The 25,153-nt window shown below is 50.1% G+C and overlaps 1 protein-coding gene across 2 annotated transcripts; it reads right to left on the bottom strand.

Moving 5' to 3' along the window:
* Positions 1-182: 182 nt before the first annotated feature.
* Positions 183-24,731, bottom strand: CDS2 (CDP-diacylglycerol synthase 2). 2 transcript variants are annotated; one of them, XM_051640675.1, is made up of 13 exons: positions 24,619-24,731; positions 12,596-12,738; positions 11,448-11,544; positions 10,951-11,048; positions 10,158-10,297; positions 9,697-9,755; positions 8,911-8,993; positions 7,890-7,977; positions 7,520-7,588; positions 6,718-6,870; positions 6,315-6,434; positions 5,592-5,695; positions 183-4,724 (listed from the first exon to the last, which is right to left on the bottom strand). In XM_051640675.1, the coding sequence occupies exons 1-13, from the start codon at positions 24,691-24,693 to the stop codon at positions 4,595-4,597; spliced, it is 1,359 nt and encodes a 452-aa protein (XP_051496635.1). In that variant the 5' UTR covers positions 24,694-24,731; the 3' UTR covers positions 183-4,594. The 2 variants fall into 2 exon arrangements, with proteins under 2 accessions (XP_051496635.1, XP_051496636.1); XM_051640676.1 differs by lacking the exon at positions 24,619-24,731 and adding an exon at positions 12,920-12,955.
* Positions 24,732-25,153: the final 422 nt, after the last annotated feature.

Raw genomic sequence — 25,153 nt, 5'->3', positions numbered from 1 at the left:
GCTCAGCCCATCTGCAGCCTTCACGTGTGTCTTTGCCACACCCAGGTCTGTTCTTGGGAAGACCCCTGAGGAAGGAGGGAATGTGAGTTTAGAACAGACCAACCTGCTTTACAGAGCACAGAAAGGAGGTTCTCAGCATCTCCCCCTCCTGCCGACAGCGCCGAATCAAACTCCCCTGCAGATAAGGGAACTTATCTTTATTGAACAGTAACATTGAGTATATAAATAGGGTAAATACTTTAAAATATACAATATCTCACATCTGGACATCTGGTCAAAGAAAGGCAGCTCTACATGTGTAGCTAAAACATGAATCAAAAGAACAATGCACAAAGAAGCAGATGGAAGAAACACATCAGGGCTGGAGAGCAGGAGCACACACAGGTGGCAGCAGCACAAGCTGCAGCTGCAGGGCTGGGGAGAGGGACAGGAACCACAGGGGCTTTCACACCATGCTGCTTGTGACCAATGCCTGTCCCCAGGCCTGAGCCCTGCCCCCTCTCCTGTCATACAGAGCTGGCCAGAGGAGGTGGGGGAAGGAAGAGATGCCCAAATCCCACCACAACCATGATCAGGGGAACCTTCCTGCACACACTGGGAGCAGGAGACATTCCTTGGAGTAGGTGATACCAGCATTTCACAACCTGGTGCCAAGATGCTGTGGGCCACACAGGGTACCATAGACCCCAGGAAATGGCTGCCCCTTCAGGTCAGTGTCAGGAGAATTCTGAGCCCATCACCCCAGGAGCACCTAAACACTCCATGCCGATCAGCACAGGACGACACCACGGGCAGACAGCAAGTTTAGATGTTTTGCTGAGCACCACAGGCCATGGTCTGGCTGTGCATCCAATCTGCAACCTAATCTGGGCTACAACCAGACTTGGGGAAGCAAATTCCCATCAGAACCTGCCAGGTGCTGGTCTACCCAGACCTCTCCCAGCCCCATATGGCCACATCACCCACCAGCCAACACACCTCACGAACTCTTGAGAGTCACCAGCAGGACAGGAGCTTCTCACACTCTGCAAAAGCAGCTTCCTAGCCACGTGTCATCCCTTTGCTCCTGAAATTCACTCATGTCCTCTCTGGAAAAGCAGTGACCACTCACAAAAAGGTGGTTTCCACACCAGCCTGTCCCCTGCCAGCAGCAGTCACACCTCAGAGGCTTCACATTGGCCAAATCCTACTGTTCTCTTCCTTCCAGCCCAACACGTTGGCTGATACAGGACCTCCCCTTGCTGGTCTGCTCTCACAGTCATTTCCCTCTTGCTGAGCACAAGCAGGAAGGACTTCTCCAGTTGTGGAGCCCACTGTGAACAAAAAGGACTGTGCAAAGCTGAGCTCAAGCCCTGCAGCTGGAGAAACTTCACATGAGCATCCCTGTGTCACCTTACCTAGACATCCCTGCTGTCAGTTTGGCCTCTCCAGCAGTGTTGGCTTTGTCAGCCTCCCTCCCAGCCCAAATTCTGGAGAGCTGCAGCACAGCCAAGGTCCTGCAAGGCTAAATGCAATAAGAGATGAAGCATCTTGCTACACACCCCTTGGCATCACAGTTAACTCCTCCAGGGACAGCCAGGGGCAGTAATGTCAGCTTTTCATTTCCTCAAACTTTCTAAGTCTAACCTGAAATACTTACAGCAAACTACAGCCACTCACAGGCTGGGCTGGTGGGGAAAACCCACCAGATGCTCCCAGAGAGCACGATGTCACCAAGAGCTGAGCACCACAAACATTCCCAGCAGCAGGGTGGCTTTGCCACCCACAGCTTCCAGCCCGATGGACAACACGTGCTGGTGCCCACCAGCATTTCAGAGCAGGATCAGCTGTACAGTCTGCAAATCACCTTCACAACCCTCCTCTCCCTCCACTCATCCTCCATTTCTCACATGGATGCACCTTCCCCTTCAGTTTACTCGGCTCAACCCTTTCCACCTTGACCCTTCAGGAAGAAAACAACCTTGGAAGTCCACCCTTCAGCTGCGCTGTGGGAAGGAAGCAAGACTAAAGCTGCAAGTTCATTGGGAAAATTCACCCCCAGGGCTTCTTGCTGCTGCCTCTCCCAGCCCGAGGAAGCCACTAGATGCAACTGCTTTGCCCTCCGGTGTCCACACCCAGCACTGCACCCTGCAGGAAGGCCCAGATGCTGCTTCAAACCAAAAGCACACGCTGGGTTTTTGCCCCACTAATTGCAACTAAAGAGGTACAAAAAGGTTTAAAGCGAGGCCAGCAGGAGACTAAAGACCCAGATGAAAAGATTCTTAACACAAAGCGCAGTTCACTTGTGTGATCTGTATCAACACTGTGGCTGCTTCTCATGACCCAGCACTGCACTCCAGGGCCTTTTGGGCAACGGGCAGGAAGAATCCAGGAAAGCACCAGCTTTTCTGACCCCACCGGGCAAAGTGCTGCTCAGGGACTACACAAAGCCTGTGACTTCCTCACCTCTTCCCAGCCCAAGCTCTCCTTGCAGGTGCCCTCACCTTGCCTCACCCAACCAAGCTGTCATGAAACGCAGATCAAATATTCGCCCTGGGCCAAGCAAGATGGAAGCACATTCATTCTGCCCTCCAGTTTTCAAAGCAGGGGCTTGGAGCAAGACCCTCTAAGTGGACAGAAAATAAATCCCTGCCTAATTCAAGCTGGACAACTAGTCCAGGAAAGCCTCTCCCACTGGCATTAACCAAAGGCAATCCTGAACAGGCTCCATCGCAGCCATCCCGACTCCTGCCAGAAACCAGCAGCTTGGCCAGCATCAACCTGGCAATACTTTGTGGTAACAGCCCCTCCTCTGCAGTCTGTGCTTTCCATCAAATACCTGTATTTGGGACAAACTTCTGCCCCAGGGTTCCTGCTTCAGGAGATGAAGCAGAGCTTATGACACACAACGAGTCCTGTAGAAACGTAAGAGAGAGGTTGGCCACTGTTCCTGCATCTCCACCCAAAGTGGGGCTCACTCAGGGCGAATGGAAGCAATGGCAGAATCAGGATATGGAGCAGGATCCTCAAAGTATCTTCAGGTGTTTTTATTTCCCATTGCTGCTTAGCTAGCTCTCAGTGTGTCCATGTCTCCACAGGGGGGTGTCTGTGAATAGGGCTGATGAAAACAGCAATGTACTTCTGGACTGTCCTTCCCTGTCACTCCTTCCCCAAGTTAAAAGAAGGTAAAGTTTCTCTCTCCTATGCATAAACTATGGAAAGAAGGAAAATCAGAGTCACCTTGTGTTTGGGAACACTGCTTAAGGTGTAAGCCAGGGGTATTTTCACTATCTAGCCAAAAAGAAAGTTTTACAATCCTTAGGGCTCTCCTTTTTAAATAATAAAAAAGAAGTATGACAAAATAAAGGAAAGTACTTTGATAAAACTTACAACTATTAAGTACAAACTATTTATGACAAGATTTAGTAAGCAGAGCAGGACAGAAACCTGCAGGTAAATGAACCCAGATTGAAATGCAACACAGACCATGATAAACTCAGCAGCACGACATCTAAAACTCAAGTAACAAACAAGTGATAGACATGATCCCTGAAAGAAAAACAAAACACCAGCTGGCAGCTCCAGCAGGGGCTGCGTCCCCAGCCAGCAAACTTCAGAAAAAAATCCAAGCTGGAATCTGCTCTTCCAACTAGTTACAATATCCCAGTGTGGGGTTTCCAACCATCAAGAAATGAAAACGTGTGGTTCAATGTTTCTTAAAAGTTTTTTTTGAGAGGGGGGAGGGAAATGACCCAAGTTATTTAAGGGATTGTTCTTACTTGGCAGGAATTACTCAATGAAACTTCAATGTTCTTTAAAACCTATTTACTTCATTCAGTTTTGAAGCAATTTGAACCTCCCACACTCCCACAAGCAACTACTGGTTTCCAGACTCCTTGTCCCCAGTCTAGTTCTGATTTAGTTTGTTATAAAAATCCCATTTGACAACATACCAGCCATAAGGGGGGACTGTGAGAGGCACTGCAGAAAAAACCAGCAAGTGAAATCAGATGCACGTGCCTGGCTGGGCAGAGGAAACGTGGCTGGATCAGTCCAAGATCCTCTTCCAATTACCTGAACCTTGTGCAGTCTGCAGGGACACAGCAACAGGCATCACTGTGGCTTTCTGGGAGAACCAACATTGCATCCACAGTTACCACCAGAGACCAGGAATGTCCCCAGAGCTGCCAGGGTGACCACAGCCTGGCCCAGGGGAGCGTCCCGGCTTCGCCTGCCCCGTGGGCTCCCACAGACTGGGGGGCTTGTCTGGACAGCACTGGGTGTGTTCCCTGCCTCAACACTCACAGCAACAGTTCAGCTCTGCCTGCACGCATGGGAGGTTCAGAACAGACCACGAGGACAAGTCGTACCCTCCTACTTCACCCAACAGTCCTTCCAAGCCTTCACTCCTTTTCAGCTACAAACCCAAGATTTGCTCATTTGAACCAAAGCTATATAAATATATTATTTAAAAAAACCCACAAATGCAAACATTTACCAAGAAAGGAAGAAGAGTTACAGTGAAATGAGGCCTTGTTATTGTCTTAAATCAGGCAAGCCAGGAAATTTCCTCAGAGAGCCTTGTCCATTTGTCCCAATCCCAGCGCCCGGTTGTCTACACGTCCTCCAAGCTGCCCAACACCCCCTTGTCCACCAGGTGGGCTTTGAGGGTGTTGAAGATGTGGAGCTGCTGGTCTGGCCGTAAGGTTAAGAACTGCTGGATCAGTTTGCTTGGGTTAGGACCTCTGAAACACAAAAGCATCATTACCAGTGAGTCAAACTGCTAAGTCTTCGTGATCTGGGAACCCAAGTGCAGCTTCATGGAAATAACAGGCCTGAAGCCACAGCCATGCTGCCTGTTCCTTCCCCAGTTCTACCCAGGGAGCTTAACTCCACTTGAGATGTGAAAATGGATGGAAAATGCTGAACTGTAAAGAGAAAAAACACCCTAACCCCCATCTGTTTCAAGATGGCTGTGCACCTTCCCTTATCAGAATCATGGAATCATTAAGGTTGGAAAAGACCTCTAAGATCATCAAGTCCAACCATTAACCCAGCACCATCATGCCCACTAAACCATGTTCCAGAGTGCCATGTTTGCATGGTTTTTGAACCCTTCCAGGGATGGTGACTCCACCACTGCTCTGGGCAGCCTGTTCCAATGCTTGACCACTCTTTTTCAGTAAAGAAATGTTTCCTGATACCTAACCTCAAATCTATCAGCAGATATCAAAGCAGCCACATGAAGACAGTTCCTCAGCTCCTTCAGTACATCTTTCATGCACCTACAGGCTTTATTCTATGCTTGGCTACAGAATACTTGTTAATGCTACAAAATTACATTTTTCTGTTCATTCAGCTCTGCAAAAGCTGCTCAGGGGTCACAGGGATGCAGAAGGAACATGGAGGAGTTCCAGAGGGCCTGGATTAAAAACACCTGGGGAAACAGAGGTTGTGTCTCCAGCTCTGCATTGCCCTGCTGGAAGACTTCTTCACGCCTCCATTTCCTCTCTTTGTCTTGTACTTGGAGATGTTAACCTGTCTCTAATGATGAGCCTGCACCTCACTGGGGCTGGACAGGGCCCCAGAGCTCACCCCACAGCAAGAACTACCTGATGAAGCTGGCGATGTACACGTTAACAAAGGTGGCCATCAGGTACTGACAGTCGAAGCGATCCATGATCCCTCCGTGCCCTGGGATTGTGTTGGCAAAGTCCTGTGAAAGCAGAAGGGATTTTTAGCAGCCTCCAATGCCTGTTACCTGTACCTGCCATTAGCTGTACCTGCCTGTGAACCTCTGAGCACAACACTCCTACCCTTGCTCTGATTCTTCCCAGAAAGCAAAAGTCAGGCTAAGGTTTAATCTCTCCCTGGTTGAAAAGTTTCTCCTTTATGAAGGCTACCAGTGCCTGAGGGACATCAAGGCCTAACTCAGCTCTGTCACTCAAAGGTCAAGGAAGGTTAATGTTTATCTCTTCCAACCCTGTCTTGTCTTTCAAAGCATCTTAACTGAACACAGACTGTTTATACGAAAAACCAGCCTGCAAGACATCAGGGGAAGCCTCCGATTGCAAAATTTCCTGACTGGGTCTTTCTTCCTCTACTTCAGGTTCTGCACCAAAGTGGGGTTTAGAATATCAACGCTGAAAGTTCTCTCCCCATTCAGTCAAAAAAAAGCCCTAGATCCTTCCCCAACATTTTATCTGTGACCAAATCTCTTCTCCTTTCCCAAAGTTCCCAGCCTGCCACTCCTCGGAGCACAGGGACTATTTAGAGTGGTGGCAACCACTTAAGTCTTTCCTTTCTAAAATGTAAATGGCCTTCACCATCCTCACCTTGATTTTGAAGGCTCTCTTAAATCCACTAGCAAAGAAGCCTCCAAAGGGCCCAATGAGGGAGGCAAAAGTGGACAGGGCGATGCTGTGGATCTGGAAGGGGTACATCCTCACTGTCTTCTGCAGAAAGAGAAACAAATTGAGAGAGATCTTTAATGACAACAGCACTGTCCAGAACTCGCCCCTCTTGCTGTGCTCTCCAGCCTTTAGGCCAGTTGGTTTTCAAGTGGGTTAATGTCCCACCAGACTTGGAACAGCTCCTTTGAGTCTTCAACCAACGTGGAGCTGAATTCCCCCTTTTGATGGATGAACCATCATCCCGTCATGTTCCTTTGAAGACCCTGATCTCTTTTCTCGGTGTTCCTATCCCCACAAATAAGATCCAATAACCACAGAGTCCTACCCAGCCCACCACGGACTGCAGCACCAGGGGGATGTTGTACTCCTGCAGCTGGAACAGCTCAGAGGGTTCACAGTCCACTGTGAAGCTGTTGGTGTCATTGTTGAACTCCACGGGGCAGGTGAAGCACCGGTACCCGGACATCACGTAGGACAGCTCCAAGGAGAGAAAAAGACACTCAGCAAGAGATAGCAGGATTAATATTCTCCTGAGCAATGCAGCAGAGCTGGTCTCCAGGGAGAAGGCCACTCAAGGAGACCCAGCAAGGAGGGAGCCACACTCCCAGCTTCATTAAGAAGATTACTCTCCTGAGAAGCAGGAAGTGGCTAAAGGCAGACTAAGCATTTTGTTTGGTAAGTGCATCTGCTGAGAGCCTGGTACAAACAGGCTGAGACACCTCTTGGCTGAGCACAGACACAGCCAGACACAGAGACCATTAAAAACCAGATAGGACTATTCCAGCAGTGATTTCCCCAGACAGCCCTTGAAATGAGGGGCAGCATTCACCCAACAGCAGCAGAGAGAAAGTTTCAAGGATAATTATTGCAATAAACATGTCATAGGGTCCAACAGGGTCTTCCTTTCCTCCAGGGACTAGAGGAAACCTTCCTCCAGTTCCCTGCTCCATCTGCAGGACCTGCACACAGCACAGCCATGGACCAGTCCAAACCCTTGGCAGGCAGGAAAATGGGAAATCTCTGACAAGAGCTGGGAGACCTTCAAGCTTGTGTGCAACTTACAGACAGACCCTGCCACCCTACAAAGGGAAAAGACCAAGGAAATAAGCACCACAATTGCTACTTACCAGCAGTCCAAACAAAACGGTGGAAAAAAATCCTCCAATAAAACCTTCCCAGGTCTTCTTTGGGGAGAGCTGCCAGAAAGAGAGTGAGAGAGAGTTACAAACTACCTCCCCACACACCAGCACACACCTGTGCAGCCTCCCTTTGCTTGAAATTGATGCCAAAAAGCCAAAAAATAAGTGTTTGGTCAGAATCAGCCCCCAACATCTCACTCTGCAATGGTTCACTTCACAGCCTCAAAGATGGGGACACACAGCAAGTTTAATTTGGAGAATGAATTCAGAGCCACCGGAAGCCCCAAAACGGGAGAGGACACAGGACTAAGACACAAAGAAGGCCAAAGTGTGTTTGGTCCCCCAAAGTGTTACAAACCTTGATGAGTGGGGTGCGGCCGAAGAAGAACCCGAACATGTAGGCCATGATGTCGTTGCAGATCACACAGGAAATTGGGACAATGAACCTGGGTGGGGAGAAGAGTCAAACCACTGTCAAGTGCCACGAGCAGACAACTCCAGGACGTAACTAAATGAGCAGCTGCTTCATGAGATGCTCTGCAGGCCCATCCATCAACATCTCCCCATCCAATGCAGTGCAAGGAGCGACCACTTGAAGCTCCTGGGGAAATCTGGGAGGATACTCCAGTGCTCTGGACTAAAAAGCAGGTTGTGTACCCAGAATGGCCTGTTTTTAAGCATTTCTTTTGCTACACATGACATGCTGTTAGACAGCCACCCCCTCTCCCCACAGGAAGCTGTGTTGAGCTGCTCCCCAGGCACTCCAGGCTGGTTGTGACACACAGAGGAACATGCAACTTTAGAGCAGCCAAAATGAGTTCCTGGCACTGCTGGTTCTGGGGAGACCACCAAAGGGGCTGCCCCTCTGCACTGCTGCTGGGGTAAGGGGGCAGTCTCCTTCCTTGCACAGTTCCTCATTGCCCCAAATCAAAGCACCTTCCTGTCCATGTGGCAGGTGTGGGTATAAAGGGAGAGCATCTACACAGGCCTGACACTGCCCAGAATGTCCCTGCACCCCACAGCTCTCAGATGCCTCTTTACAAGGACTCTCTGTACTGCTCAAGTAGCACAAAGCAAGTCCTGAGTCACTGAGGTATCAATCCTTTGCTTTCCTATTCTGAACAGGTCGGTCCCTCACAGGAAGCACCTTGGAGGTGTTGAAGGGCAGGTTGGATGGGGCTTGGAGCAACCTGGGCTGGTGGGAGGTGTCCCCAAGGGGGATTGGATCTCAATGATCTTCTAGGTTCCTTCCAACCCAAACTATTCTGTGATTCTCTCTGACTGGTTTGGTTTTTTTTTTCCTCAAATAACAGTTTTAACTCAGAAGACAAGTTTCAGGCTGCAGAAACCAAAACAACTCAGAACACAGGGCAACTCACCATATCATTCCTTCAAACAGGTTGTGAATGATGAGGTGTGACTGGGTAACAACAATTAGCAACGTCACATGGGTCCATCCAAACTGGAAGAGAAGACAGCATGCAGTCCAGCCTGCCTAGAGCCACCTCATGCATTTCTAGCATGCACCTTTCCCAGGACAAACTCCCAGAGTCCCCAGGAGCAGGGAACAGCCACCTGCAGGAATTTATGGGCATGTTCTTCAGCTCAAGCCCAGAGGTGACCTTCACTGGGAAGACTTCTTGCTGCACCAAATGCTCTTTAGCCCAGCCCTATCCCATACCTCTCACTCAGCCTTCTGACTATATCAGAAGAGGAGGAAACTGGTAGATATATCCAAGCTGTGTGCTGGGTACATTGGAAAGTGAAACCAGCTGATGGTCAAAAATGAGCAATGTCCTGCTGACATGTGGGAAAAGGGTCCTCAAACCGGGAGAGGGGCACACACCAGATTAACCCTGCTGGCCATCTACCCTCAGTACAAGAGTCAAGGAGCCTCGTGCAGTCCTCTCAGCTGGCAGAAAGTTTCTAAACAGCACCCACAAGTGCAGAGATGAGAACACATTTGCAGGGAAACGTGGTCGGAACCCCCTTCCTAAGGCTTCAGTCTGCTCACAGGACCTGATCTTCAGGCAGGTTACAATGCACAACCAGCACAGAAGCATCTATGGACACCTAGTCCTCTACACAACATCTCCAAGCAGCCTACACACCATTCCTTCTCCTGCCTCCAAGAGGGGGCAGCCAGGCCCTGCCTTTCACCTTACCATGTAGAACTGGAGGCGATAGTGTTTCTTCACCAGACTCAAGACAAACATGCAGAAACCTGACGAGACAGAAGAAAAGTAAACAGGGGGGATGTATCTTCCACAGTAAGAAACACCTTCTTGCCATGACACTGCACAGCTCCTTAGGATTTCACTTGAGTGAATCCAAGTGCACTCAGCATTGCAGAGTGGGAAAACACACTACTTTGGAAGCCACAAAACAGCATTGCCTTCCAGCAACACCTGGACAGATGAACACTCAAGATGAGGGAGTTTTCTTCTACACAGCTTCATCTAAGAGATTTGCCACCACTACTCCAACCATGCTGCCAAGTTACAGCCTCACTGAAGAGCAGAGATATTTGGACACTGCATTGGACACAGTGCTCAGGACAAGAGTAGTTTGAGATTTCTTCCCTCCAGCCCAGAAAAGTTTAACCAACAGAAAATGTGATCTCTACCTGTCAAGTAGAGGGCAAAAGAAATGAAGCGATGGTATTTGCTGAGAATCCTCAGGGGCTCCTCTCTCTGGACCAGGGTGAAGAAATAATCTGTCACAGTCTCACCATAGAAAAAGTAGTTCACACAGAGCAGGAAGTACCTGTGAAGGAGGCAGATGCTTGTGAGCAGGAACCCAAAAAGGCTTGTGGAGAAACACAGAAAGTGACTGACCCTGAAGGTCTCTGGTGCCCTGCAGACAGGCTTTCCTCAAGTGACAGCCAGAGCTTTATTTCCCCCCGTTTAGAGATGTCACTTTCATTTACACACAAAGCATCCCAGTGTTGTGGGTCAGAGCCTGGGGGTTTGGTTTTGGCCTTCAGCTGCACGAAGCCTTCCTGCCTTTAGGTGTCACTCCTCCACCGGCCTCTGCCCCTCCTGCCACCACCTGATCCGTGCTTGCTGAAAGCCCTGCTCCTGCCCCCTCCAAACCTCCTGTCCCAGTGCTCAGCCCTGTTCCACAACCACCTAAAAACCCCCATCCCAACCAAGCAACCGTGTCCCTCTCTAAGTGGTGACACCAGTCAGTGATGTCCCTTGATCATGGGATTCCAATCTCTGCTCCATTAACAACAGGTCAAACTTTATCAATGCAGGCACGAGGTTTGGGGGGGCTTTTCCTTTACCAGAGCTGCTGACTGATGACTTTGGTCAACACAGAGCAAGCCCATGGTCTCTGGTCTGGAGGTGGGCAGATGTTCCCCTTATCTGCAGCTGCAGGCACCAGCCTGGGGGGGGGAGCAGCCCCCTACTCACCAGCTGAGCGTCCTGAACCAGGGCAGGTCATACGAGTGGTACACGTTGTAGCCAATGGTGATGATCTCGTGGAAACATTTGATCTGGACACACATCACCTGCACAAAAGGACAACACAGAAGCTATAATACATGTTGGTTAAGAATCTTTTTCCTCAAGGAGATAAAAAACGTGCATGTACAGAGCTAAAGATACTTCAGCAGTTGCTGTCAGTCTGGCAGGAGGCTCCTGATCCAACAGAAGGAGCTCACCATGTTGTTTTTCCCTCCCCCTCCCTCTGCAGGAAGTTTCTAACAACCCCTTCTAGTAGTTTGAACTGGAGCCAAATGCTGATCCCCACAGATTCCTTCCAGGTTTCCTCCATGGAGAGGGAAATCTAGCAAGCTGAGTAAGGGTCTTTAAAATATGAGGCTCTGAGCTGCCCACTCCAGCAATGGTCCCAACAACCTTTCCCCCTTTTGCTGTGAATGTCAGGACATCTCTCCTGGAGCACTTACTATCATCATTAAGACCATAGGTCCCAAGTAGATGATGATGAAGAAGAAGGTGATCATTGCCAGTGTGAGGATGCCTCTTACCCACCAATTCTTCCATCTAGGTAACAGAGAAGGAAAGAAGTTAGAGCAAGTCAAAACAAAGCAAGGAAGCAGGACAGCACTTCTGCTCTCTGCACATCACAGGAAGGAACCTGAGCTCTGGAAACCCCAAGTTCACTTTTGGTGCTGCAGAGAGATTTGATCCACTGATGAAGGCCTGGTTGCAGCCCCTGGAGGCTACAGCTGGGTCTTCCCTGCTGTGAACCTCACTGAAGGCAAAAAGCACTGGCCACGTGCAGAACATCTCCAAGGGCACTGAAATGGGTCAGGAGAGTTTGTTCCTGTCCTTCTACAGGTTTCCCACACTGTGGACAAGCTGCATGGTAAGTTCAGATAAAATCCTTTAATGCTCTGGTTTAAGCACTGGACCTGGTACAGGTGAGTTAATGGTTGCTGGAGTTGGGTTATGGTTGGACTTGATCTTAAAGGTCTTTTCCAACCAGAACAATTCTGTGAAAATGGAAACCATCACCCCTCTCTACACTCCCTTCCAAGAAGAGCCATGGGCCCTGGTGTGTTGTACTCTCACTTCTCTCCAGCAGATCCTACCTGGAGCTTCTCCCATCCCCACAGCACCCCTAGGACAGACACTTTCTCCTGGGATGTAAATAAGATGCTTTTTCCCCAGAGCAGCCAGTAGAGAACATTTCCAGTCTGTTCCTGAATCTTGTCCTAATCAGCACGCTCTTCTCCTACCCTCCTGCAGGTCACCCCAGTGCTCAAACACCACAGCTGAAGTCTTTGCTGAGACTGTCAAAGCTAAACCAACGTCTTCTGCTCCACCCAGACCTCTCTTCACCTGCCAAAACCAAGACCCCATCAAGGGGTCCTCTGCCCTGGTCTCCACACAGGCCCAGCAGCCCTGAGCCCTCATCTTCTGCTTCCTGTGGCCTGGGGCACCTTCCTGGTGCAGGCCAGGGAGGAGAGCACAGCTCCAAGCCTCCCAGAGCAGCTGCTCCAGCTCCTGCAGCCACTGCCAGGCTGGGAATGCTGCAGGGAAGCTGGGGGGGTCTTGGGAGCAGAGGGGAATGATGCTTGGGGAGTTTTACCTTGAGGAGAGGTTGGAGAGGGCTCTGTTCAGGACCTCTGGAGTGTCATCTGATGTTGGCACTGGGGGAGAGCCTCCAAATTCAGATTTGCTTTCACTGTCTGATGCTGTCTCTCCATCCAGCTTGTTCTCAGACTCTGACTCCTGCAAGTTAGAGGCAAAGGGAGTTACCAGACACGCTCCTTGGAGAAGCTCAGACTGGATGGAACACCTTCCACCACTCTGCTTCTGCACACATGGAGAAAGAGGAGAAAAAATATTCTGGGTATGACATGGGGTTATATCCTCGAGGAACAACATCAAGTGGGTTTTTCAGGTGACATACATGGTAGATTTTACTCTCCATCAGTCTCAGCAGCAGTCACAGAGAAGGACCTGCTCCTTCTGAACAGATAAGGACACCTCACAGCTGATTAATAAATATCCTCAAGTGCAGCAAGAGCTTCAGGGACACAGGCTTGTTAGCAGGAATTTTTACAAGGTCTCCCAATCCCCAGGCAGATCTCCAAGTGTGCAACCCTGCCCAAATTAGACAGAACGAGAGGCCTCCAAGCAGACAAGGCTCAAGGCTTCCAGAAAGACTTTTCAAGTGCTGACTTTACATGCAGGCACTAAAAATAACAGCCAGCCCATCTTCAAATAGCTGAAGAGGAAGAGCACGGCTTATCGCTGGGGTCCAACCATCCTCCCCGGCCACAGAAGAAACCTGATGTGCTACAAAGAAACACACCAGCTGTCCCCACCCCTTGTGCTGCTCCAGCACTTGGCTCAGAGCAAAGTCCTGTATTTGGGGGTTAAATCAACACAGGCGAGGCAGGAGGCAACTGAGGCAACAGACCCGTGGTGGAAAAAGGATTAGGAAGGGCCTCCTGGCTCCCAGGCAGTCCCCTGCTCTCTCCTAGTGGCAGTTTTTCCTCCAGTCCAGCTCCTGAATAGAGAACAAATCCAGACTTTGACATTTTGCCCCTCATTTCCAACAGAGGCTACGAGGATGATGAAGGGACTGGAACATCTGATGAGGAAAGGCTGAGACCTGGGGCTGTTTAGTCTGGAGAGAAGACTGAGGGGGGATCTAGTTAATGTCTGTAATACATGAGGGCAGCAAGAAGGCAGGACAAGCTCTTGTCACTTGTGCCCTGTGACAGGATATGGGGCAATGGATTCAAACTCAGCCCAGGAAATTCCACCTCAACATGAGGAAGAACTTCTGTCCTGTGAGGGTGACAGAGCCCTGGGACAGGCTGCCCAGAGAGGCTGTGGAGGCTCCTTCTCTGGAGACTTTCCAGACCCACCTGGATGCCTTTCTGAGTGATCTGCCCTGGTTCTTTTTGGTCCTGCTCTGGCAGGGGGGTTGGACTCGATGATCTTTGGAGGTCCCTTCCAACCCTGAACATTCTGTGATTCTGTGACTTCAGTGGCTTCATCCTGCTTTTCAGACCTTGAAGCAAGGAAGGAAAAAGCCTCTCCCTGGGGAGTGCTGTGCATCAGGCAAGGCAGAGCCCTCACATTTGGCCTCAGCCCAGGGGCTGTTTTCATGCTCCCGGAAAAGAGAGTGTGTTTGCAGGAAAAGCAGGGAGGGAGCCAAGCTGCCAACCCTGGGAGCTCTGCAGACAAAGCCACTTCATCCCCTTGGGCTGCCCCACGCTTGGAGGTGGGGGGATCCCCCCCAAAACAAGCATCCCCTGGGACTGGTTTGGTGCAACCACATTGAGGGGGATTTGTAGTTCACTGGAGCAGGAAGACTTGAGTAGCTCCCTTACTTAAGGCAGGAGAAGGGAATTACCCCCCAAGCTGTGATGTGTGGATGGCTGCAGGCCAGGTTCTTAAACCAGACAAGGACAGCTCATCAGGTGGAGGCAGCTAAAAATAGGATGGTGTTGTCAGAGAAATAAGATGGTTTTGTCAGGGATGACTTCTGGGTGCAAGCAAAGGACCAGCCATGGCACCAGTCACACCCTGTGTCACTGCTCCCTCACTTCTTTCCATTCCCATCAGCTGGGAAGAGGAAAGGAAAACTAAACACCTCTGCCAGCACCTAGGGGGGGTTTGGAGAGCTGGCAAAGGAACACACCACTTGGCTTTTTCTTCAGCTATTCTTTAACTGGCTGTAAAATCCAGTTGTCCCTTGGACTTCAGAAAGACTTAGTGCCATTCAGCTGGGAGCACACAAAAGATCAAATCCATAAGGCAAATGGCAGCAGGCAAAAAGACTGGAAATGATAAAAACTCCCTGAAGATCATGTTTGGCATCTTACAGCAGAGCAGAGGTCAGGGGCCCTGTTCTTGAGCAGGTTTTGGGAAATCACTGCACTGTATTTGGCTACAGTCCATGTCTCCCATTGCCATGTTTTCTCCAAGAAAAGGATTCTCTGAGGAATTCCCCTGTGAACAATCCAAATAACAGGGAAAAGCTTCATCTCCAGCCTGTCCAAACTTGTTTTCTCCTTCTGGCCTCCTAGATTACCTTCAGGAAATGGGGGCTTTGCTCCTCTTGTTGCACATTTCTAGAAGAAGAAAAATTAATGGGACTGATCCAAATCAAATGGGCAAAGAAGTGCTTAAATATTGAGGGCAACCACTACCACCTGCAAAAGCTAAAACCAAAACCTCAAGCAGATTTCTAATGCAGTCCCAGTATCCATCATTCCATGTAAAATTCCAGGCTCACCAGCCATCTGAGGAAAGGACTGAGCATGGACAGAAGGATGCAGATCCCAGCCAGCATCCCTGCCCTTTTTTTCCCCAGAGCACCAGCTTTGCAGGGCTAAGTGCAAAGCAGGCAAATTATTCCTTGCCTGTAGCCCAGAGGATCAGAAGTTTTGCAAAGTGCTTGGAAACCAAAGGAAGAGGAAAGAGCTCTGGGGCCTTCCTGGCCTTTCACTCCTGGCTAAGAGCATGAAGGATGAAAGCAAATTCACAGCTCAAGAGAGGAATGTGATGTTGCAACTGACCTCATCTAACAGCTGCTGCACTGGGCAGCCCCAGGCTCTGCCACAGCCCAGCTGATGAGTTCTTGCACTAATTGCAAGACACTGATGTTGCAATTAAATGGACTTAAAGCACCTCAGCAGTTACCTGACCCAGTGCAACACCAAACCTTGTGCTGTGAAGTGTTTTGGTCTCCCAGAGCCTCACTGGATCAGTCCAGTGGCACGTGAATCCTGCTGCTCCTCACTTCACCCACAGTATTTAGAACAGGAGAGGCAGTTCCAAAAACATCACCCTGTTATTTCCAGAGGATAAAGGTGGCAATCGAGAGGTTTGTCAGGACAAAGGAACATTGTTAGGGCTCAACATGAAATGTCTTGCTTGCTCCATTTAAGCTTGATGAGAGGTGGAAGAAAACACTTTCCCTGATGGAAACCATCACCAGGCAAAGGGAGAGCTAACCTGCATTTTAACATCTTCACTTTGAGACCAACTGAGCAGCATCAGGAATCAGCTCTTCTCCCTGCTTTAGATCTCTCTCTGAAACAGAGATTTGAGATTATATAGGACACTGTGCCAGATATAGGCTATGGAGAGGACTCAGTAATTGACACTATTTTTATACCTTTTATGCAAATTGCAACCATCAGCCTACAAATCACCAGTTTAAGCAACTGAGCAGGGTGCTAAATAACTTGTTTAAGCCTGAGCATGATGCACCCCGGGCTGGGCTCCTTAATCCAGCTGTGGCATTGCCTTGGTGACACCCTCCCACACGTCTCCACTGCTGTCTCACTGCTCCTCTGACCCAGCCAGACACATCCCTGGCCCCAAAGGATAATCATCAGATGGCAAAGCCTTCCCCAAAGCAGCTTGCAGCAGCAAGCAGGGGGTGCAGACCAGCACAGCTGCCACTCACCGGGGCCATCACCGCTCAACGTTTAAGCTCATTAGGGTCAGTTCTTCTGCAAAGAGCTCAGGGCTGCATGGGGCAAGTTTGGGCTGTGCTGAGCCACAGGCTGCAAGCACAGTGTCCCACAGTGCCAGTGTCACCAGCATTTCAGGGAAGCTGGGTCTCATAGATGGTATCCTGGCACCAATTTGGCTGCTCCCCTAAGAAACACCAGGTTTCTGATGCCTCTTCTGTGCTGTTTTCTCCTATTTCTGCACTTGAAACACAAGCCAGGGACTCCAGGCTTATGTTAGGACAAGGGGTGATGGTTCTAAACTGAAAGAGAGTAGAAATTCTGCAGCATGAGGGTAGGAAGGTGCTGGAATAGGTTGCCCAGGGAAGCTGTGGCTGCCCCATCCCTGGCAGTGTTGAAGGGCAGGTTGGATGGGCTTGGAGCAGCCTGGGCTGGTGGGAGGTGTCCCTGCCCGTGCAGGGAGGTTGAAACCTCATGATCTTTAAGGTCCCTTCCAACCCAAACCATTCTATGATTCTATGACTCCCACTCATAGCAGGTCAACCCAGAATCCATTCTTTGTCCCCTTTCTCAGCCATTTGATCATACTCCCTTCTTGACCCTTCAATACACCTTTTTTTCCTGCCTTTTTTTTTTGTTGTTGTTTTGTTTTTTCCCAAAATGGAAGCTATTTAGCCACAACCTAATCCTGCCATCCATCTGATCCTGTCTGAAGCAACACAGACTCTGAAGTAGCAACTGACACAGCACAACCCTGGTACCTAAAAGCTTTCATCTTGCACCAGGGTCTCACTGAACCCAGACAAATGGAAACTCAGCCCCATGACCCCCCAGCAATCCCCCCCAGTGGTGTCCTGCCCTGGGATGTAGCCACCTCCAGCTGTATTCATTCCACATTCTCTTACCACACCTCTCCCTCACTGATTTTTCCTGTTAGTTCAGGCACTGATGCTCCCTCTGCTCCTCTCCTCCCAGGCAGGAGGGCAGAGCACTCAGTGCAAGAGTGTGCTGAGATGTTAGAAATCTGCCTCCATGAAACAATTAAAACCCATTAGGAATAGCAAAGCAAACTGTCCCTCCAGTTACCTTGCCTTTGTTTTTCCATTTCTTTTAGAGGGTAAAGCATTAAGTCTATTAAAACACAAGCAGATGCAGCAGCTTTTACTGGCTTTTGTTACCAACACGTAATAATTAAGTCGAAGGGCTCTTTTTTGTGCAAACCTGCCTGTCCAGCACTCTAGCAAGCCCAGTGCTCCTTCTCCATTTATCATCTCAACATTGAAGGCTGCTTAAAGAATCAAGGGAATAATAAGGGATGCAGGAATAAAATCAAGATTGCAACATCCATTTTATCCTAACTCATCCATTTCTACACGAGTCATGATGAGGAGAGTAAATCCCACCGCGCTCTGCAAGGGCTGCTTCTCTTCACTGCTGAACCAGAGCAGGTGGAGGGAAAAAAAGAGCCAGATACCTACTTGCTTGTTACATTTGTGAAACTGGTAGCTCCTAGCAACATCTGGGAGGAAGTATTTTATCACACTAAAGAAGGATACACAGAGAAATCAGTTGTCTTAGCTTCCTTTTGTGCTCACATTTGAAACGTCTTTCTTGCAGCGGAAGCCGAGAGCGCTCGGGTTTTTCTTCCCCAAGTATCCATGACATGATCTCTGTTGCCATAGAAACAAGTCACTTACCTCCCTGCCAAAAATGTTCTGCCCAATACAGAGATACAGTTAAGTATTCAATGCTGGTAGATTAAATTAGTTGAAGAAATCCCATTATTTGTGCACCTTCCTTGAAGCGAGCTGTTGGTTTATTTAGACCTCCTGCCAGATTTTAACAAAAAGCAGGGATGGAAAATGCTTATTTGCTGCTAAAGAGGAAACTACAGTTGCTTTTTCAGGCAATAAAATTGAGAATTGGAACAACAGAGACCAACCTCTGCTCTTCTCACCTCTGAGCACATTTGCGGGATCAAGGCCAATATAATTAGTCTAATGGATACAAACCCAGTGACCTCAGTTATGTTTTTCAAAAGTGGTTTTACTTCCATACTCCTCAAGGTGACATCAAGGCAAAAAATCCTCCCATTACTCCCTAATTATAGGATATTCTCTTTTACAGGTGTACAAGCTCAGGAGGGTGAAAGAAGAGACACGTTTGGAGACCATTAACACTTGAAGGAAGAAGCAAACAAGCATCCAGGCCTGATTTGTACTAAGGTCCCAAAAAATCACTGTGCAAGTGGGCACAAAGTTGCCCATTTCCTGGTGCTGGTCTGAGGGAAAGTGCTTGAACTTCATGGGCCGTGAAGTTATCTGCAGGACAGTTAAATTCATGTTCCTCCCTGAAGGTATCCCACCAAGCTGGCATCTGGTGGTACCTGCTTGATTTGTCCTCCAAAAAACAAAGGCCAGTTTCCATTTATGTTTATATGGGGCTCCCTTCCCCATCCCAAAAACTATGTTCCAGTTGAAAGCATCACAGAAATCAGGCCCTGCCTAAAGTTGGAGACCATTAGCAGAGAGCATCACAGAAAGCATAAATATTTGCATACTGGCTGAAATAACTTCAGAACACTCCTCTCATGTTCCCAAAGCCACTGGCTTTGTTGTGAAGACAAGCAGGCTGGGCAGGGCAGTGGGGCAGGGCTGGGGGGCAGGGCTGGGGGGTTGCACAGTTTGCAGGCAGCAGAACAACAGTCTGATCCAAGAGCCTGAGCTTCAGCATCAGCAAATGTGATTCATGCAGATCCCTGTGACTCACTGGGCACAAGCTGATCCTCTGCCTGGCCCCCAACCCAGCACCACTCCAGAGTCTGTTTATTCCAGGAAACCAAGAAGGTAAATGCATCAGGCTCCAAGTCCTTTTGAAAAGCTATTGTATACAAAAAGAGCACAAAAATAGGTTGCTGGTTCTGGCATTCCCCCAGATTTTCCTACTGCTAAGAAAGGAACCTGCCTCCCCCTCCGAGATGTTTTGGAGATAGGCTTCAGTGCTGGGTTCTCCTGGATCTCACTGGCCTCCCTCTGCTATGGTGGCATTTCCTGAACTTGGGTGTCCCTGCAGAGACAGCAACACAGGCAGAAACAAGGAAGCAAAGCTCCTGAGAGCCTCTCGGGTTGGGTGTCTGGATGAGGCTGCTCCAGCTGGAGCTGCGTCTGCACGACTCCACACAGACATTTTGATCTGCTGCTGTTTGGAAGAGCTGGGATAAACCAGGGGAGAACAAACAGCCCTGCAGCAATGGGTGCACTTTTTTCATCAGAAAGATTAGTGCAGGAAAAGTCTATTTTTGTCCCCCAAAATCAGAGCTTTCATCACACCAAGGCCAACAGCTTCTGACCCTCAGTTCCTCTGGAGTTATGCATATTTTTCCAAAACCTAGTTAAGAAAAAAAATCTAACCAATCTATTTAATTTGCTGACTCTAAGGTGGTACCACAATCTTGTTCACATTCCTCTACCAGTCAATCATGTTGGCTTTATCTGAACTAGTCAAGGAAAGGAGCCACGTAGGACTTGGACCAGTGTGTCCTGACATTGTCCTGATGAACCCAAACCAGTGTTTTTCTGAAGTCACAGCTATCATCATAAACCTACAGACCATCACACAACTTGCTCTAAAGAGAAATCTATGAACCTCCATGGTCCTTTATAATCCTGGAAAACAAAAATCAGAGAAAACTCAAGTGAAGCAGATCACCAGGAGGGAGACACTCTGACACAGACCATATTATGGGGGAAAACGACAGTGGTACTGACAAGCACAGGAATAACTGTCCCAAATTCCTGCAGATGTTTCCTGGCCAACAGAAGGAGAAGTGGCAGTCTTCTTTCAGAAAGGAAATATGGATTTGCTGGAGCACATCACTGCCTGTTCCAAGCAGGCAGGAGGATAAAATTATTTTCCTGCCACTTGATGTGTAATGTGTGGTTGGCAGACAGTGAGATCAGTCCTTGGTTTCTCTCCCCACTGGGAAAAGAAACACAAACATCTCGTCACAACTTCCCTCTTATCAGCACCAAACACCCCCCTGTTCACAAGGATCACCCCAGAATATCAGAGCAAGCACAGGGCTTCAGGAGGGCAAAGACATCATCACACATAAAACAGCTCTGAGCACTGAGCAAGAGCCCTGATCTCAGCCTGCTCTTATGTTGCCCTCCAGCTCAGACAAATAAATCATCTAGTCTTTAAATAATCCTAGAATTCCAGACTGGTTTGGGTTGGAAGGACCTTCAAGATCATCCAGTCCCAACCCCCTGCATGGGCAGGGACACCTCCCACCAGCCCAGGCTGCTCCAAGCCCCATCCAACCTGCCCTTCAACACTGCCAGGGATGGGGCAGCCACAGCTTCCCTGGGCAACCTGGGCCAGGGTCTCACCACCCTTAGAGTGAAATACCTCATAGGTAGCACTAAAGGTTTTTTAAATGCCCTGCTAATAAGGACAGGAAACAGAAGCTGGCTCTGAATCATCCCTCAGGCTGAGTAACAGAAAAGCCACGTGCACTTGGGGGCTCTGATCTGAGCACTGAGTGTCTCTGTGCTGGCTCCATCATCACGAGTGCTGCCCCCAGCTCTCTGAAGACTGGGAAGGAAAGGACCTCACAGCCCGAGGTGGAGCCATCCAGCCCTTAAAATGACAACAACTTCCTGGGATCAAACCTCCCTGGCATCACCACAACCAAGCAGGGGAACAGGCCGATCGATGGAGAGCAGCAAGGAGGAGCAGTGAAGGGAAACACCATCCAGAGGGAATGATGAGCAGCCTGGGCTCTTCCATCAGCCCCAGGGCAGGCCAGAAGCTGGTAAATTTGACAGCCAGTTATCATGAGCTCCATTAGAAATGCAATCAGTTCAAGTTCTCATTGCCATAATTAACAGCATCAGACAACACGGCACTGGGCAGACACAGAGCTGAGCATCCAACAGCAAGGAGGGCTGAAACGTGTTCTCACAGCAAACCCACCAAGAATAAATGAGGCTCATGCTCCTCAACCTGCTCATGTTCAGCCAACCAAACTGCTGCTTGGTGTCAAGCCTAAAATAATATTAAGAGCTATTAAAAATATAAGCCTTTGGGGTGGGTCTGGACGGGGACGAAGAGGGGCACCACTGCAGTGGTTTATTGGTTTGGTCCTACCAGAACCTCATCTTGTTATCACAAACTCCCAAGCCCTAGGAGCTCTCCTGTCACCTGGGAAATAACAGGATTTGAAAATCCCTAAGCCCTCAGACAGCCTACACTGCTGTTTCTCTGTGTCCTGCACCCTCACCCAAGCTGCAGATGGAAGTGGGAGCTGCTGTTCCCTCCCAGCACATCCCAGCCAGCCTTGAACCACCCTCCCATGCAGACCTAAGGGACAGTTACTTCTCAGCACCAGCATTCAAAACACCCAGCTCAGCATCTTCAAAGCACTTCAGATGACTAGGGAAGCCCTGCAGAACACCTGGAAGCACAAGAAATCAGACAACTACTACAACATCCTAGCAAAAGGAGGATGCAAGAGGGGAAAACCCTCTGTCTTCACTGTTGAGTCACACCGAGCCCAAAACACTACTAAGAAATGATCTTAAAATCACATTGAATCAGGAGAGATGTTCAGGAGCTCTACATGCCTCGTGAAACAATTTTATTTTGCACTTTTCCTGTTCTCTTGGGAAGCTGGAAGAGGTTTAATGGGATGCACACAACAGAGAAGAAGGCATTGGCCTCAGGGTTTAGATAATTAATGAGTGGACAAAGCAAAGGAAGGAGTCTACAACAACCAAGGCAGGATGGGGTCTATAAGGTAAGAAGAAACTAGAACTTGTTGCAATCACCTCATCTCAGCTACACACCCACAGCAACAGCTGACAGCACCTCAGCCCTGTGGGCTAAGAAAATGGGTACCAGGCACAAACAACATCAGGGCAAGTCTCCCTGTTTGTTTCACTGGAGAGATCCCAGAGAGTTCACTGATCAGAGCAAACAGACGTTGCCTTGTTCCCTCTGAGACCAAGACTGAACGTTGCACAACAGTTTTAACAGAAATCGATTTTAAAATGTTCTGGCACGACAGCCTGGACTGAAGCAGCAGTTTCAGCTACAAGCACTGCCCTGTGCCAGCAGGGAGGAAAACATCAAAGCTGTGACACTGTGCAAGGGTCGGAGGACCAGAAAGTGAAACCAGCCTCTCACTTTCCATCATCAAAACAGCAAAGCGGGAACAGGTACAAAACACAACTTTTTGGGTCTCATCTTTAAACCAGCCTTGATGTTTACCTCTCCTTTCGACTCGTTTAAGATGCCAAGAGCTCCCTTCAGAAGACACAAGGGTTTCCCTACAATACAATGTGCTTGGCTACATGTTTTTTCTTGGCAATGCTGATGGAATGACAAAGCAGAAACAGGAATCTCCCCTCTCGACAGCAATACCTGCAGGCAACGCACCAGCAGGCCAAGATCACCAGTAAGTAGGACACACAGGAGCAATCCTGCTGCCTTGGCTTTATCCTGGTGTTATTCCCAGGCTTTTTCCTGAGCACTAAAATCACAATGGCTTGATCTTGTGGGAGGAAAGAAAAGCCTGCCAGGGGAAGCACGACTCTGGAGGGTTTTACTAATGGCAAGATGACTGTTACCAGGTAACCTCCTCCCTGCCTTGATTTTAACAATTTGGGGAAATTCTCTGCCTCCCATTTCTCTTGTTACATTCAGCATCTCAGAGGAGCTGTTCCTCACTGCTTGGAAATACCTTTATTTTTTTTTTCACTCCTGCAATTCATACGAGCTGCTTTAGGATGAGATGTTCCCTCTCTCCAGCAAGGACACTTCAAGCTGTTGACTCAGAGGTAACACCAGAGGAGTCCTTCAGAAGGCTCATGATATCTAAAAAGCATACTTGCCTGGAGATAACAAGGTTGCACTCAAAACAGAGGCCCTCTGACCTTCTTTAGGAAGGCATCACGAGCAGCTGCAGCGAGATCACAGCATGACCAGGGCAGTTTGTTTGCATTCTGGTGAAGCAGCACCAGCCCCTCCAGGCTGCTGAGGGACATCTTCCAACTCCCACAAGAAGTGCTGGAATATAAAAGTCCCTGCAGATTTTTCTGCTGCAAATTCCAACTGAGACAAACGAACTTATCTAGAGGGGAAACAACTTTGCCCTCTGTGTGACAACAAAACAGGAGCCATCTCAGTGCTCTCTTAACAGAGAGAGAGAATCTGGATGTCAGGCAGGTTCGTGTAAAGCTACAAAAGGGGCAGAAACTTCACATCTACATCAAGACAACCTCCTCCACAGCGCTGTCAGCACTTTCTGTCCCCTCTCTAATCACATCAGAACAATGAAGCTCCCTCAGACCTGACCACAGAGCTCCCAGCAGGTGCTAAACTGGTACTTAAAACCGTGTTAAATGTGACACTTCAACTGCAAAAGACATTTTGCCTGATGACTTCAGGCTGCTCTGAACTCTCTGCTTCCTGCATCAGCAGGAAAACGATGCTAGAAAGGGCAAAGTGCAGGGCTGCTCCCAAGATACATGGATAAAATACCAAGAGCTGCTTTTCCTTCCAGTTGCTGCTCTCTGTGAGCCTGCAGATGTTATCGGTTCCTGCCCTGTTTGAGGAAGCACCGGAGAAACGACGACAAAGGTGACGAGGGAGCGACTGCCAAGCCCGGAGCATCCAGCCGGGCTGGGGTTTGGGGCAGAGGGGACGGGACAGGAGAACGGAGCCTGGTTTTCTGTTCTGACAGGAAAACGGAGCCTGGTTTTCTCCTCGCGGCCCTTGGGAGAAGCGTTAAAACCTCACGGAACTCCCGATGGAGACGACCCGTCCCGCGGCGGGGATGACCGGGGACAGACCGAAGCCGTCCCGAAAGGCACCGGAGGGGCTTCGTGACACCCCCGGTCACCGCGGGGATGCGGGACGGGCTGTCCCGCCGCGGACACACCTTCCCGGGGCCGCGCTCCGCTCGCTCGGGGCTGCCGGGGACGAGGAGACCAACCGAGCCGGGGACCCCCGGGGCAGCCCCGCGGGGGGGTCTCACCAGCCGAGCGGAGGGTCCCCCCCCCCCGCGCCCTGCAGGCCACGCAGCCAGCCCCTCCCGCCCGTCCCCGCGCAGCGCCTCCGTCCCGCTCCCCAGCGTCTCCCCCGCGTCCCCCGGGGCCGGTCGCACCTTCTCCTCGGGCTCCCGCGCCCCGCCGGGCTCCCCGCCGGGCTCCCGGCCCAGCCGCTGCCGCAGCGCGCTCATCGCGGCCCGCGCCCGCCGCCCGCCGCGCCTCCCGCCGCCGCCACCAGGGGGCGGGCCCGCGCAGCGCGGCGCCGCCAGCCAATCAGCGCCGCGGGATGGGGGAGGGGGGCGGGGCTTAGCCGAGCTCGGCTCCGCCCAGGTGTACCCGGATGTGCGCCCGCCGGCGCCATGATGGGTGCGGGCGGGTGCGTCATGTCGCGATCCGGAGCGCCCCGGGCGCGCTGGCTGTCGCGATGGGTTTGGCTTCAAAAGGAGATGGGCGCTGCTTTTCACCGCGGGTTGCACTGTCAGGAGCTGAGGGCAGGCGCGCCGAGCGGTCCTGACAGGACAGGCCGTGCGTGTGGCGCTGCGGCGGGGCTGTCGGGGACGGGGATAAACCAAGCGAGGCCCCCCGGGGCGCAGGCGGCGGGGCTGTCGGGGAGGGGGATAAACCAAGCGAGGGCCCCCGGGGCGGAGCGCG

Source organism: Apus apus, chromosome 26, assembly GCF_020740795.1.
Source record: "Apus apus isolate bApuApu2 chromosome 26, bApuApu2.pri.cur, whole genome shotgun sequence".
NCBI lineage: Eukaryota > Metazoa > Chordata > Aves > Apodiformes > Apodidae > Apus > Apus apus.
The sequence above is the reverse complement of the archived record's forward strand: the minus strand, read 5'-3'. Positions and strand labels throughout refer to the sequence as shown.

Bases quoted from the DNA above. Each gene is read 5' to 3' on its own strand.
- CDS2 (XM_051640675.1), bottom strand. From the start codon at position 24,693: ATGAGCGCGCTGCGGCAGCGGCTGGGCCGGGAGCCCGGCGGGGAGCCC. The intron at 11,545-12,595 runs GTAAAACTCCCC...TCTGTTACCTAG, and splicing joins CTCTCCAACCTCTCCTCAAG to ATGGAAGAATTGGTGGGTAA. The intron at 7,589-7,889 runs GTTTGTAACACT...TCTTTCTGGCAG, and splicing joins GCCGCACCCCACTCATCAAG to CTCTCCCCAAAGAAGACCTG.